This window comes from Megalops cyprinoides, chromosome 21 (assembly GCF_013368585.1).
Source record: "Megalops cyprinoides isolate fMegCyp1 chromosome 21, fMegCyp1.pri, whole genome shotgun sequence".
Classification (NCBI taxonomy): Eukaryota; Metazoa; Chordata; class Actinopteri; order Elopiformes; family Megalopidae; genus Megalops; species Megalops cyprinoides.
In genome coordinates this window covers 7,144,908-7,161,058 of record NC_050603.1, presented here as the reverse complement: position 1 = coordinate 7,161,058, position 16,151 = coordinate 7,144,908, and the positions used below count along the sequence as shown (strand labels likewise).

Below are 16,151 nucleotides of genomic sequence, written 5' to 3'. Positions count from 1 at the left end.
CGCTGTCCTTAAACGGGCTCTTTTTCCGCGTCCTCTCAGGGATACACCAGAATCATCCAAAAGAGCACTTCTGAGTTTGGATAAAGCGGGTCTAAGGCAGCGGGAGGCTCAGAACGGGACAGCAGCTCGGTGTGGCTACGGGTCCAGGTGCGTTCCCTCAGCACCAGCCTGGAAAGAACTCTGAGGCTTTTCGTGGAACACAGCTAAAAAAAAAAAAAAAAAAAAAAAAAGACTCCCTAGGCTGTTTAATGTAGTTCCTTCAGAAAAACCAGCACATAGGGACTCATAGTTCATAGTTTTTAACCACAAAGAAATGTCCTACTCTTAAGGATTAAGCTGTGTTTGCCCTTGTCTGTTTTCATTGCGTTGTCTGTTGTAGGAGGTAGGTGTTTCGTTTTTTTTTGTTTTGTTTTTTTTTTGTTTTTTTTTTTTGTAATTATTATTATTGTATTTCTAATTCATAGCGTGCTGCATGAATTCCAGTGCAGAACCCGAGGCATTTTCACATTTAGTGTACTTTGCCATTTTTCGGCACCCTTGAGTGGTTTCCTCACTGCTGTGTCTCAACCCTGCGTCTCTTCAGGACTAAAAGTGGTGTCGTGTTGTCCGGCTTGTCTTCGCTCAGGGTTTGTGACCCGTTTCCTAACCTCTCTGCAACTTCCTCTGCCATCGCTTCCTCCGTTAATCTGAGCCGTACGTCACAGTAACCCCCTTGCCCCCCGAAAAAAAAAAAAAGTTGACCAAAAATGTTCCCTTTGACGTATCGCTTGTGTGTGTTGCACCCTTTGGTCTGAGCAGAACAGCACTCTGCTTGTAATACCTTGTGTAGAAACCGAATAATAACTAGAGTACTTGTCTCATACTGTGTCGTTTAGTTGTGCTGGCACTGTCTTCACACCACTGCAGATGAAATTGGTGGGAATTTTTAATGTGATTATGTGTTCAGTGCAGCAGTTTTCACCACAGTGAGGGATATCTTTTAACCTTTTTATAAGTCTGGATCTCCACGTGGAAAAGAGTCCCCTCCAACTAACACATGCTATTTTTGTGATATGATATTACTGTACTTTACAGATATTATTAATCACTGAGGTCATTGGCTATATTACTGCATAATTCCAGTTATTGTTGTTTCATTTTTTGGTATCCCTTCCATGTTGTTCAAGGAGCCCTGTTTGAAAAGGAAGAATAAAGCCGTTATCAATAGCCAGTCCAGATTTCACTGGTTGAGTGAAGTGAAAGGATATATAGACCACCAGTTCCCTGTTGTTACTCAGCTGGGCAGCAAACAGAAGCTTAGCACTTAGATGTGCTGTTTTATATTTGTGGTTTGTGAGTGTTGCTCTTTCAGTTTGGGGTGTGGATGAGTGCAATTTTGGACATTTTTTTCCACTGGCAATGCATTAGGAAAAGGGATGCCAATCTTTCATATTAGAAGCAGTAAAATAACAGGCACAGGATCTGATCAGCATCCTGTCCTATGGTGGTTTACAGTGCAGTTTAAGACTTGATGAAAGCTCTTTAAGACTACTTTATTTAAGAGGGGTACTTTTTCTGGTAATACAGCAACATTGGCTACTTATGGGGAGGAAGTATTCAGCACCTTACAGTTGACTACACATTACTCAGTTGTACATAGAACTTCAGACTTAAATGTCCATCATTTGAAAAGCCATTGTGTGTATAAGATTGCTTCTGTATTTCATAGAGCAGCTCATTTTTAATGTATATGTTCAAACTCATGACTTGTGAAACATTAAGTCTGTGTTGGGCACATTGTGCCTGGGATGGGTGTTATTATTCTTTTTTTATTCTGTATACCAACAGTGTGTGTAATATTACATTACACATATATATATAATGTGTGTGTGTGTGTATATCTATCTATCTATATATATATATATATATATATATATATATATTCATATATATATATTCATATATATATATTCATATATATATAGATAGATATATATATTATATATATAGATAGATATTATATAGATATTATAAAATATATGAGGTGCTGGTGAAACCATGGTTTATTTCCTATTTCGTTTAGTTCTTTGTACTTGATATGAGTTTCTTTACTTCCCTGTACTTGAACATAAGTGGTTGTGCTTAGGGTTGGGAAAACAGCAATATTTTGTGATGTATCCTTTCGTAGAAACAAAGGTCTTGTATTGAGCCAGGTTTTTTCTTTCCTTTTTTGATATAGATTTTCTTTTTTTTTTTTTTTGAATACCAGCAGGAATCAAGGGTTTGTAGCATTAACAGAGTGAGAAACGCAAAAGAACTTTTAGCTTAACTTCCCTGTGCCATTACAGCCATTTCAAAGTACGCTCTCAGTGGTTACAGTCAACTCCCTATAATTGCATGCTAGTCTTGGTGCACAGCATGCTGCCTCACATTTGTAATCACACTGACTTCACTTCCTCCTCTTAACCTGCATACTCCAGCTAAGTGCAAAGCCCTGCTTCAGTCCGGAGTGTACGCAGTTATGAGTTGACTGTATATATATATATATGAGTGTTGAGATCACAGTGACCACCAAGTTGTGAACGAGCAACCAGTTAGACAGACTTATCTTGATTGCCCTGCCCTTGTCTGATGTGACTGAGTCAGGCAGTACTGCGGATTTGTCCTGTAGTTCTCTCTTCCCCCCCCCCCGAAATGCTGGCAAAGGTGCGTTACTGCGGTCCTCTGTCACCTGCCAGCTCCTCACAGGGACTCTACCTCAGTGGCTCACAGAGATGGAAAGAAGGCAAATGTAGAATTACTGTTCGGTCTCTCAACCTTTCCTGCACTACCAGCCCGAGCGTGCAATGAAGGATGCAAATGTTGATAAACTTGACTTTACCGTGAAGATCTCTCCTGAGTACTGTCTGTGAGCTGTGTGTACCAATGTAGGTTTGTTTTAAAGAGGAAAACAATTTAGGACAAAAATCAGTGACCCTTGGCTCTGTTACCATGTATAAAGGAAACCTTTGTCTGTACATAGTTGTATACAAATTTCTAAACCTGTTCAAATTTTCTATGCACTTTTTTATTTATGATGTTATTTGCTTAATAAAGATTAAGATGTTTGAACAAAATATGTATTCATTTGCACCAGACTAGTTTTCTAAATACTGTTAGAGCTTAGACTGTTATGGCGTAGAGGACAGGTAAATCTGTGTACCCCCAACTCATTTTTGGGTAAATTGTCTTTGAGGTTTTTTTTTTTCTTCAGTAAATATAGCCTTGTTGAAAATTTTCAGTCTAGTTTCAGCTTTGATCATAGTAGTGGAACTGCCTCTGTCAGAGTGGAAAGGGACCCGATAATGAATGCTATACCTGATGCCTTTTCTACACAAATGTCTGGATGATTATAAACATTGGATTCAAATTTTCTCCAGATAGACTTACTGAGTCCTAAGCAAGAAGCAGATGTGTTGTTCAGAGGAAATGAAGAAAAACCTGTACAATACCTATAATAATTCAGCGCTAATAGTCACATCATTGTAAAGTCGAATTAAGTAAATGCAAATATAGGTCTGTTGGATCCCATAGTTTATAATGCTGATCAGACATTCTCCCGATTCATAATGGTTGTGTGAAGAAATACGCTTTTCACCAAACATCTTGCCAACTAATTTGTTGTGGGTGGATAAAATCTTTCCCCATAATTTCCCTTTTATCAACAGTTGTGCAGCAGCAGCCAGAAAACTTTCCATGAATCGACTGAATGGCTTTATATGGCATTTCCACAGAAATTTAATGCTGAAAAAAAAATCCTTTCCTCATTGAAAGCAGCAATTAATCAGAAATATGAGTAGATCCAAATCAGATATGGTTCGTGCTCTCTCCCCATTCTGCTCACACAAGCTGAATATGTGCATCTGTTACTCGCCATACCATGTGATAATGAAGTCAGTGGAACTTTATTTTCATTGGATATAGGTTTGTGTTTAGTGTAACTTTTTTTTTTTTTTTCCAAATGCAGAGCAAGTCACGTCTTTCCTTGATCAGTTCACCACCTCACTTTCTCCTCACTTCAAAATAAAACTGATTGGTCTACATCATTCGATAGTCTACCAAAAGATTTCCATTTCAGTCACAGAACCGTATTCTGCAGTGACGAATCGTTCTTCACCTGCTGCACTGTACTGGCTACTCTTTAAGCACCTAGCATTTGGCAGAGGAAAGATCAGGCATGGACAAAGATACTCAACTCCAAACACTAAGAAGTATATCAGTGCATAAAGCAAAGTTGCTTCAGGAATGGAACTCACTGATTTGCGAAGAATAAATAAATGTCATTTTTTTGCCTTAATATCTTACCCCTGAATAGACTCCACTTTCCACCTGCACGGACATTTTAATAACCATCAATCTAGCTGCCCTGTAAGCATGGGGATTTACACAACAGCGCCATTGTTCTCAGACCTGGCAATGAAAATACACCAACGCTTCGTTTCAACAAACAAGTGACTGTAATGATGAAGGGAGAGGCTGTGAATTTGCAGCTCAAAGGAATAACGCAGGACCACAAGTGAAATCCACATACTGCTGTATCTCGGCAGAGCTTCCTCAAACTTTCCTCAAACTTTATCCCTTCACAACCTGAGTCTAAATCACTGGCTTTTTGGTTCTTAGAGCTGTCACATACTGAAAGGGATATAGTCCTTGGGAGCTCTTCAGCTGCGATACGATACCATTCTACCCCGGCACTTGTGAAAGACTAAGGCATGCAAGTCCTTTCATTTTTCACATCACAGACAGCTGTAAAACAAAACCAATACTGTGACAATACTGTACATACACTCTAGAACTACAGTACGGCTATTAAATGCAAGTTTATTACTTTGAGTGGCAAGCAGGATTTTCATGCTTGTCTACAGTCTTAAAAGTGCAAACTTGAATTATATTTCAAGGCAAAAAAATACACAATTGTACGTGTGTGACATACACATCCCTTATATTTTGCATTGTACAGTTGCTTATCAGGCTTTTATTTACTTAGCTGCAAGATAAAGTAACTCCTGGACTGCAAACAAAATGCAAACTTAAGCTGTCCATGCAAGAGACTAATAGAGGGAAAATGAGAAGCACATGTTGTCCTGGAGCATAACGTTGTCATATGATGGAGGTATGGTGCTGATATGCCACTATATAGCGTCCAACGGCTCAGGGCTGGGATTTCCAATACATTATGCATCTACATTCATATAAATGATATATTACATACTATATATATATTACACTGTTACTGTGAGAAGGGTCCAATAAACTTACGGATAACATTTTACAGTCCACCCACCGAGGGGGGGAGAGCATTCAACTGTAGGTTACAAATTTAGTTAATTTATGCATAGACAGAGATATTTACTGACACAGATACAGACATACTAATTTAATAGCAGTCACCCCACAAAAAAGTCTTTCTCTCGCCCCCCGATCTGTGTCCTTTCTCTTTTACTCATGTGCTCTCTTGCTTGCTTGCTCTCTCTCTCTCTCTCTCTCTCTCTCTCTCTCTCTCTCTCTCTCTCTCTCTCTCTCTCTCTCTCTCTCTCTCTCACCCTCACCCTCACCCTCACCCTCACCCTCACCCTCATCAGTGGTTACACACACATTATAGTTGCCTCCTTAGAGTAGATATTGCATTGTTAAATGCTGCCCATTTTCTAGTCTAAAACCCCTGTGATTTGATTCAACTAGCTAATGCATGTAAATTGGGAGGTCAATAAAATCATAATACAATACTGTTTTTAGAGTGGAGATTTTCACAAAGAGTACATAATTCTGTACACAATTCATATTACTCATATTCAAAGATTATTGCATTAATACTTCTTTCAGTGTGTGGAGACACACAGAAAGGGTGTGATCATGCTTTTCTGTTTGTCTTTTTTTAATGCCGTAGAAGTTCATCCCAGGGTGAAGTAGACGAGACGTTTGAAAGTCCACTTGACGACCTCAAGTTCACAACATCTTCATGCAGCGGTCATCGAGTGGACGGGCGATGCAGGAGAGGGTCCCTGGAGATGTGGGGGTACTGTGGGTAATTTAGGGTGTGGTTGGGTACTGCAGTGTTCTCTGAAATGACAAAAAGTGCGTCGGTGTGCTGTGCATTGCCTGCCACACTGAGGAAGAGGTTGCATTCGATGTTACCGAGCATCATCTGTCATGGTTGACAGGTCTTCAACACGCACCACAACTCTTTCACAATTTCACCACAGGTGAACTCCTGTCAATCACATGATGATGGGACACTGCTGTTGTCTCAGTAAATGCCCAGCTGTATACATGGATACAACTCTAACTGTATTACTACTGTATGTAAGTCGCTCTGGATGAGAGCGTCTGCTGAATGACAATAACGTAATGTAATGTAATATATGATGTAGCAATACATGGTCTATTTTTTACATTTTATTTTACAACACTATGTCACGTCGAAGGAAGACAGGATGCTTGAAAAACTGTACTGTACTTACGATGTACTGACGTGATTTTGTTCTTGCGTGGAGACCCACCTCTTACTCTGCCACCTGCACTCCCGCACAGTTATCTTTACTCTCCGAGGCGATCGCTAAATACTCCGCCCTGAAAGGGGAGAGGAGGGGAGGGGAAGAGCAAGGGGCGGAGCTTAGTGGAGCTGCTGCACAGCAGAGGTCAGACACAGCGTTCCTCCCATAGATGCTGTGAGGAGGAGGAAGAGGAGGGTGGGTGGGTGATTACCAGGAATCCCCTGGAAGTCAGTGTTATCTCACCATGTGTGACCAGGGCATAACAAGAGAGGGGGGGTAAGAGGAAGACTCAGAGGAAATGCGTCCCCCATCTGTGCTGGAGGAGGAGAGGAGTGTGGGGTGACAGTTTCAGGGGGCGGGGGTCACTCACGCGCTCTCTCTCAGGGCCTCGTCTCCCGCCGCGGCGATCTTCCTGTAGCAGTATATCATCTCCACAAGCAGCCACAGTTGAAGCCCGATGATGGAGACGTACATCATCACCTCCGACACGATGGACGCCGTCCCCCTGGTGGCTGGAGAGAGGAGAGGTTCACACTAACATCGATATTACATGGAGGTGTCGTTCTAATAGCCAGTGGCCACCGTCAGCCCATCCGTGCAATATTAAGATCAGCACACTTATGTAGCACTGACTCTGGGCTGATGTCTACGGTCAAGCAGTGACTGTAGTACCATTCCTTATTTTTTTCAAAAGTGTTGAAACTGATGGGAAATGGCTCAGTGTCTCTTTCATAAAAATGAATGTATCATTTGCAAAAATTTTAATTACAGGGCAATAGTACACAAAACAAATATGATCTTAAGATCTTCAGACAACCTGAATGTAGTCACCTCAGTATTATCGTATAAATGCTGCTGTAGGTGCTCTCACTCACAAACACACACAGACACACAGGGATCTGTCATTTGCTTATTCAACTTGAATGGATACACTTCTGTTCTTTCACACTGGAAGACGCTCTGGATAAGAGCGTCTGCTAAATGTAACAATTTGTAAAGCCCTTTTTGTGTCGGCGCGTATCTCTCTGCGAGGACGTACCCTTGGCCACCACGGAGAGCTGGATGTACTTGATGGCTTTGGTCTGGAACTCGTAGTAGGGGTAGGTGAGCACGCGGTTGAACAGGCAGCGGTAGGTGCCCGTGTCGTTGAAGGTGACGTTCAGGATGTAGATGGAGGCGTCCTGCAGGTCGGTCGTCTTCTTGCTGCCGTTCCAGTCCACGCGGTCCTCGAATCGCTCGTCCACGATGGTGGGCGTCTCGTCCTCGTAGTTGTATATCTGAGGAGGGTTTACAACTTTTACACGCCTTCCATGACTTTAACGCACTTTAACTGCCTAAACAGAAGCTCATAGCAATGGGAGCGAGTGTGGAGAGCCTTCACCTCCCCTAGAAACAATGTTAACTGCTTGTGTCAATCGTTTACGATGTTAAATGTTCAAGGGCACTTTGTCAATCAAATTCAAACCTACCAAGAGATCATTTCATCAATTGCATTGAATCCTGCTTAATGTTAATTGTTTCCATGTCTGTAATTATAATTGTCTTTGTCTATGGGAACCAGCCCATTGGTTAACAAGCCACAGCTGCCTAATTAAATGCCTATTAAATACAGTTGTGTGTGGTTGGGGAGCAGGGGGCTCATTTTGTTTCTGTTGACCGTTTGCACTTTCTTCTTCTTCTTCTTTTTTTTTTTTTGCTCTTTAAAAATAAATTATTGGCTTTTTTGAATGTTTGACCTTCTGTTCTGCTCATTTTGTGAGAAGTGTTGGTCAGCTTCTCCACAGACAGTAAAGCCTATGAACCCCAAAAGGGTCATCAACTTGCCGATTTGAACGGACTCTTCTGATTTGTCCAGACACTTCAGTGATTAAGAGCACACGGTAGCTCACTATGAGGTTCCAGAAGCCTCACTCTCCTGTGACTAGAGGTGCCTCAGGCAAATGGCAGTGTCCCACCTACAGTTTGACCCTGTTGATCCTGGCCATATAATACTACCGCCAAGGGCCTATGCTTTAATAATCTATGTACTTTGCCTTTCAGTTCACAAACTGAATTGGCACAGTCCAACCACCTAAACTAAACCAGACTAAAAAAATTAGATTAGTTCCTATCAACTCATTTTAATGTTATGTAATGTAAACCCAAATGTATGCTCACATGTTTAAATATCTCCTTGTTTTTAATGCTTTATAGTCCTCTTCCATTACTCTCTTACTGATCCATACAGTTTCAAGCTCTGTGAAGTTCTCTTGGGCAATGGTATTGCATTAGTGTCACATGCTCAATGGTACTGTAATGCGAGGGCATTAGACACAAAAAAGTAAAAGGGGACAAGCTGCCGATGATTTTTCCTTAAGCTGACAAGCTTATTAATCACGAAACATGCGGGTGATTCTCAGCTTGGAGGTGGGTTTTTGGCCTTCGCGTCTATTGCATAAGCATATATTTTTTAATTTTTCTCGTCCATTGACCCCTACTCTGTCACCACGGTCAGTGACCACATCAGAGCCGCAAGGGGTCAGCGAATCACGTCTGATCAGCGCGGACATCCCTCTCAGCGGGAAGTGGTCTGAAGCGTTCACCAGCACGCTCTGAGCGGAGCCTAAGGACATGTAGGGCTCATTTACTCACATGGACGTAGTCGGACTCCCCTTTGGCCCGGAAGAACCAGTCCACAGTGGCACTGCCCTCCACCTCTCCTCTCATCTTGCAGGAGATGCAGCCCAGCTTGAAGCCGCGCCCGGCCACCGCCTCCGTGTCCGAGTCCACCTCTGCACAGGCAGCATTGCACAGGGACACTGGGGCAAGAGGAAGAGAGACAGCGAGAGACTTGACTTTTTTACATTACATTAATTGGCATTTGGCAGATGCTCTTACCCAGAGTGACTTACATCGGTTACAGTTTTTTCACAATGTTATCCATTTATACAGCTGCACAGTTATACAATGTTATCCATTGAGGCAACTGTGGGTTAAGTACCTTGCCCAAGCATTCACCAGCAGTGGCCCAGATGGCAATTGAACCTGCAACCTTTCGGTTAAAAGTCCTGCTCCTTAACCACTATGCTACACTGCCGACTTTTAAGCCTCCTTTTTTTTCCCAAGCAATAATCCACAGAACTCAACAAACATCACTGTTCATCAGTTAAAAGAAAAGGAGACAGGCCTAGAAAGGGAAAAAGGAGGACGACCATCTTGGCTTGTCCAAACGGAGAAAGCAAGACGTAGAGAGAGGGAAACAGAGACAGAGAGAGGAGGGGTGGGGGGCAAAAAAAGGAGAAAGAGCAGGAGGAACAGGGGGAAGAGAGGTCAAGAAAGGGAGGGGGAGAGAGGGATGAGACAGGAAGACAGCAAGAGAGGGGGGAGAGGAAAGGGTACACATAGGGAGAGGCTGACAAAGAGGCAGAGAGATGAGAGACATTTTAAAACAAAACAGGGCTAATGCAAAACAGTGCTGTTGCTGTTCAGCTGCACAATGCTTATCTGATTACAGCATTGAGCATTGTGTGGGAGTGGGGAAATGAAGCGTTCTGTCACCCACAGCGCACCAGAGCTGTAAACCTGACACTGACCTCTACTATAATGGACAAACAGACAGTCCACACTCGGTGTAAAATATACTGGGTTTTTTTTGTTCTTGTTGTTTATACAGATGTGGAATGATTCTGAATGATTCGCCGGCCTGGAATCATTTTGAATGAAGCACAAAACACACTGTGTTGAAACTTCTGATTGTGAAATAAGCGATTGTGCAAGTTTGCTTGGACTGGTACCCATTTACAGAGTTGGGACATTTGAAAGACCTACAGAGGTATCTTCTAGGTTCTAGTTCTTGTTTGTTTCCATAGGATGTTAGAGGAAATTTCAGTTTTTCTAAGTCAGAAGTGAGAGTTCTCGCTCTTCTCCACAGGCATTTGATAATGTGCGTTTTTGCCACCTTGTAACTAATGGCAGCAGGGTGAATCTTCACAAACCCTATAATGGATGCTGCCATGAGTTGCCAGTCAATGACTTGTTTAAAACTGTTACAGCATCAAACGACTTTGATGGCCACAGCCAAACAGCACAGTTGGTTAATATAAGGCAGCTCCAACCATTTTGGATTATGAAGCCCAGCTGTCCTGTCACTACTAGTAACCAACCAACCCATGCTAGCTATAGCAGTTGGTGACATAATCTAAAGTTATACCTGAGCGCTTAGATCCAGTACAGTTTTTTCTCAGAGATTTGGAACAGGTACAATCATTGTGGTCCAAGGGGACAGATGTGCTATTTTTATATTCCAAAGGGGTTTCAGCATTGTGTTAATTGTCCTGCTAGTGCAATACTCCTCTTGCACAGAGGATGCTAGCCTTTGTAGATAACATTGTGGGGAAAAATACATTGAATTGAATGAAAATACATTGAAATATATTGAATTGTTCAAATACTGATAACACTTTACCTAAATGTATTGCTTGTTGCAATTCGTATGGGATAGTGTATATTGTATATGAGTAAATAAACATAATTATAGAGTCTGATCATAATATGAGGCATCTGGGCATCTCATATTGCAACGGCATCATGCCAAATGTTACAGTAAACATTTTAAACAAGTTGGCACCGTAGAAAAATTAACAGTATGTTAAATGGTGCATGGAGATACAGTCAACGACCTTTAAATCGTGTGCTTTGTTCTAATTTTCCCTTTAGGTCGTTTTTCCTTAAGGCATGCCTTTTTACCATAGTATTCCGTGCAAATGCGCACAAAGAAACTAAGAAGAGATAATATGCATACCGATTACCGAAGTGGCGATGGCTTGATCAAAAACAGAGGCTCACTGCTTAACCCGTTATCCATGCAGCATTGTTGATCCGTTACAAGTACAAGGATGTTACTGACAAACTGTCTTAATTTGTAAACCACTGCAAAATATATCAATTTATCAACACTGAAAGTGGCATTTGTAGCCTCTTTGTTTTACCATCTAATCTGAGCTCGTGCTTTCATATTCATTACATGCTATTTGTTTCTAACACATACACGTATACGAAAAAGCACGGTCCCTGGTAATCCGATCAGAGGACTGCTCCCTTACCTTGGAGAGCGCACAACAGGGCCGGTAACAGCAGCAGTCGCAGTGCAGTCATGCCTCCAGTTAGAGTAACACTGATCTCGAGTTTACGGTCCTGAACCGCGCAGCGCACGATGCTTATCAGTCCTCTTAACTGTGCAAAAAAAAATGTATCCGTCTGTCTTGTCTTCTAAATAGGCTTTTTAGTACTATAGCACTTGGTTTCTTGTTTGTTTTGTGCGTTATTATCCTTTGCCTTTATATTTTTGATAAAAAATATTATCTGTCTAGGGTTCCTTTCATTGCTCAGTAAAAAAAAAAACCTCCTAGAGGGTTGGGAGCCAGATTAAGTTGGCTCTTGCACAATAGACGTAGCCGTATTACCTTCGGATGGTGTAAGGCCTACCTCACAGAGTTTTGTGCTCAGTATAATGTTCAGCTTCCAACAATGTGCAAATTCAAAGATAATTCAGTCACCATGAGTAGTCGCGTGGCCTCAGATGTCTCGACTATTGTGATTCCTATGCTCAGAATAAATCAATTGTTAGTGTCCATCCATGAAGGCTCCGCAATCCGTGTGTGATGGTACCGAGGCCGCGGCCTACTACGGACCTTGAATTTCCGCCCCTGCCCTGGTGTTTAGTTTTGGAAGACCAAAATGTGTTTTACATAGAGTTCTGTTACGTTTAATTAATAGAAAAAAGCCAGCAAGATGTCATTTCTGGCCATGCGTGTGGCTGTTTTTTTCTAAAGGCGTGATATAAATGAATAGCGTCTTAAAAGTGTGCGTACATGTGCAAATACATGCTTCAGCGGGTTCATTAAATGCAGCCCGTTTTCAAAAATTTGCATAAACAGTATAAACCATGAAACCTAACAATCAAAGTGCTTTTTCTCACTTTGGCTCAAGTGTCGGTCACAGTAAAAGCCTCTAGCTAAAATGCATATTGCTATCGCGTTGTTTTCCTCTTATTGCTTTATAAAATATATATTTGATCTTGAGTTTTCACATAGCATGCAATGTAATTATTTTTTGTATTTATATTTATATTTTTTAAAATCACTTTTGTTTGCGTAAATAGGTGACTCAGTTGTTTTCAAATGTGTACCCTGAGATCTGAAAATCGCAGCCCTGAGGTTGCATCGGTTGCAATGAGGAAGAAAAATACTACTTATCCTCGTCTTCCAAGCTTATTCTAATACGCTTTAGCCGACTAGAATATAGAGTATAATCATATATTATAGCATCTATAAGCTAGTTACCATTAATCAACTTACTATCAGCATGCATACGACAAGCCTATAACACTGTTAAGCAAAACAGACGAGCCCAGTGTTGTCCCTTCCGCATACCCCCTTAAATGAAAACAGCTGACATTCACTTAACGCGACCGATTTTTCTGAAAGTCAAATGCGCAGCCTGTTCAATGACTAAGCGGCTTTGTTTCTGACGCTCTATACCTAATGTTATTATTTTGCCTACCCCTGAATCCATTCACAAAGGAGCACAGTCGATAAGTCCGGGCTAACGTTAGAATGAAATCGCAGCGACAGAGGTCAAACGGAATAACTGCCGGACATCAACGAAAAATCCCGAGTCAATCAGTTGTTTCTTAAATTTCCTTAACACACATTTAATTGACCCCTCTCTCTAAGAGGTATTTAATCTCCGAGCGCCCTTTAGCTATCGTTCCCCAATCTATGTTCGTTTTTTTGCGCTGTATATTTTCTCGACGACTCTACTCTTTCCTTTTCTGAAAGGCCTTCCAGTCGTATCTTTCTTTTCGTATCCTTCGTTCTTCTGTTTTCACTGCGGTAAAGTAAAAGATGTTTTCTGATGAACTTTAGACTGCCCGTAGAGACGCGCCTGCCTAGCCGTCATCGTGACCGAACTCTGGCGTAGGTAATGTGGAGCTGTCGCAGAGGGGGAAACACCAGATCGAACGCAAAACGCTCCCGCTGAGTAATATGCTACCTATTTGGCACAGGAGACATGAATTGCTGGTATTTTTCCTGTTCAAAAATCGGTCTTCTTTAGAGGCGACAGACAAGCACGCCAGCGAAAAACTGATGTGTCAGCCCTCTCGCAGAATTCCGTTCCCTCAGCTCCTGAGATGTGAGGAGGTGGAGAGAGGCAGGGAAGAGGGTTCTCCTGATGCATTGCGGTACAGGATAGGGGGAGAGGGGGACAAACGAGCAGGGGTAGTCGCAGAATTTTTCTGTTTTGACACCATTCATATTGCACTAGGCAAGCATGCCTTTAACCCTCTCCAGACACTGTTCATCACGCTAACTAGAGCCTTTTCATCATTCCTTAGAGGCAGAATATCGTAATTACAGTTGGAAAAATAAATTTAATCATTGCACCCCCCCCCCCCCCCCCCCACACACACACACACAAACTGTCTATTTGACGTTATAACTGAATTTAGCTTTCATAATTCTCCATAGGAGAAAACCAATGAAAATACTAATGCAGAATTCAAACTGAAACCCTCTGATCACAAAGCTAGCTCCCTAATCACTATGTTCCGCTCCTTGCTTGCTCCGTCCCCTACAACGACAGAATAACCAGATGGCCCTATAATTAATGGCGCATAAATAGCAGGGACTGCACTGACTCCATTATTTACTCAATTTTCATCAGTATTTATCTCTGGCAGCAGGGACAGGAGTTGGCTCTGATACCTTTCTCCAAATGACGCTGTCCCCGAAACATCAAGAAAATAAAAGCTTTTCTTTAGCTAGTACTGCGCCCTTAAACAGACTTTGCTCTCAGCTGAGAACTTCTGTCTCATTGTGGAACTGTACACATCCTGTACCCATACCGTCGCTACACTTACTGTGTGCACTTTTGTACGTCGTCTTGAATAAAAGCGTCTGCTAAATAAATGTAAATATAAATGTCTTTACAAATCTCCTACATTTACAGTGTATTGTGCTCTGGTATTGCTGCCCTGTTTGCTTTGAGTTTCTAGAGCAGTGGGTATCATCTGTATCTCGGTCATCCAGGTTGTCTCTAAATGGGCAGATACTCTGCGTCCCAACGGCACTAACTGCACTGTTGCTCACTATCAGGAAAGGTATTGAAATGTGGTCTCTCGCCAACTGCAAACCCGATGAATGTGAATAATTAATAATGAGCTAAAACCAATGGTCTAAAATATGAGAAATGATTGTGTTGTGTATGAGGTTCCCATATAACTTGAGTTTATGAGATTCTCCCTTTCTCTAAGACTCCAGTGGCGTTTTTCAAAGATGTCTAAAGATGGCTCTCCCTGTGGACGCAGCTGTTGAAATGTGACCTTAGCTGTCATGAAAGAAGCCTCAAGACAAATAACGCTTTTGATCAGTGTCACAAAAAAAGAATTTATTTTTGTCCGACAGCTTAAAATACAGGCACATCACATATCCTGACTACCTTGAAACCATCTGCAGTAAATTTGGAACTAAAAAGAATGGCCGCTGAAGGAAAACCTGCTGAAGGTGCGGTTTGTGTCAACCACCAGAAGAGGGCAGTCTTACTTTGTTCGAAAACATACCCCAATGTTGTGAGGGGATGATGCGGCACCTGATTGGGGTTTTCTGCCTTTATCTGGGACCAATAAAGAGGGGAACAAAGACCCCCTCCAGACAAAACATGCTATCTGTGCATTAAAGGTTGCTGTATAATATGTTAATATAGAATATATTATATTCAACATTAATTCAGGTTAACGGATATTCATTTGCATTGCCTCACAATGGCATGAAATATTTTTCTCCATCTAAACAAATCTCAAAATCATCTCAAATTATATACCACTTTGTTGACAATTGGCTACAGTACTTTTGTGGGAATTTCTCTAGTAGGAATTATTTAAACTGTTGACCTACTCTGCAAAAATGACTTCTTAGAGCAGCGTTTCCCAACCCTGCTCCTGAAGGCACACCGTCCTGCATATCTTCTATCTATCCCTGCTCTACCTACCTGACTGAACTCATCAGTGGCACTTTTGATTAGCTGAGCACACCTGATTTAGTCAAGCAGGAAGGATACATAGAAGATATGCAGGACAGTGTGCCTCCAGGAGCAGGGTTGGGAAACACGGTCTTAGAGGACACTGCAGGTCAGGTCACTTTTGAGAGGGTCCTGATTAGTGCTCCTATGATTTTAAACCTTTTTCTCCTGTGAACAAACTTTCAAACTTGCAACTGATGCTTATGAGACAGATGCTAGTGTATGGGGGTATGTGGGTATTGCTATTTGAAGTTTTTCCTTGTCTTGTGTTTTTTAATGATCTGCAATTTATAGGGAATTTATTTTTTGCAGATTCACCGCGTTCATGGTTCAAACAACGCTGCAGATAGGCTTCCAAGAGCTTGTGAGCTGCAACTTGGGACGTGGCAGTATATGTTAGCATTGCCTGGTAAGGTTTTCAGACCATCTAGTGCTGGTGGTTTGTGTATAGGGGATTTCCAGCTAGTGATTTTCAGGTGGAGACTCACCTCTCATCGGCTCATGCTGTCGATGACACCCATTTTCCCTTCCTTGGGTCATGGTGTTTTGCATTTGGAATAACAGGCTTGCTTATGGATCACT

At 41.8% G+C, this 16,151-nt stretch overlaps 1 protein-coding gene across 2 annotated transcripts; it reads right to left on the bottom strand.

Annotated features, from left to right (window-relative positions):
• Nucleotides 1-5,568: 5,568 nt before the first annotated feature.
• On the bottom strand, nt 5,569-13,727 carry LOC118796243 (sodium channel subunit beta-1-like). 2 transcript variants are annotated; one of them, XM_036555046.1, is made up of 6 exons: nt 11,594-13,727; nt 9,144-9,310; nt 7,552-7,789; nt 6,883-7,024; nt 6,480-6,588; nt 5,569-6,078 (listed from the first exon to the last, which is right to left on the bottom strand). In XM_036555046.1, exons 1-5 carry the CDS (start codon nt 11,643-11,645, stop codon nt 6,522-6,524), a joined length of 666 nt encoding a protein of 221 aa, XP_036410939.1. In that variant the 5' UTR covers nt 11,646-13,727; the 3' UTR covers nt 5,569-6,078; nt 6,480-6,521. The 2 variants fall into 2 exon arrangements, with proteins under 2 accessions (XP_036410939.1, XP_036410938.1); XM_036555045.1 differs by having other exon boundaries at nt 6,519-6,588.
• Nucleotides 13,728-16,151: the final 2,424 nt, after the last annotated feature.

Coding starts and splice junctions, on each gene's coding strand:
- LOC118796243 (XM_036555046.1), bottom strand. CDS start 11,645: ATGACTGCACTGCGACTGCTGCTGTTACCGGCCCTGTTGTGCGCTCTC. Junction 7,025..7,551: donor GCTCTCCGTGGTGGCCAAGG/GTACGTCCTCGC, acceptor TCCTCTCTCCAG/CCACCAGGGGGACGGCGTCC. Junction 6,589..6,882: donor GAGGCCCTGAGAGAGAGCGC/GTGAGTGACCCC, acceptor CTCCCCTTTCAG/GGCGGAGTATTTAGCGATCG.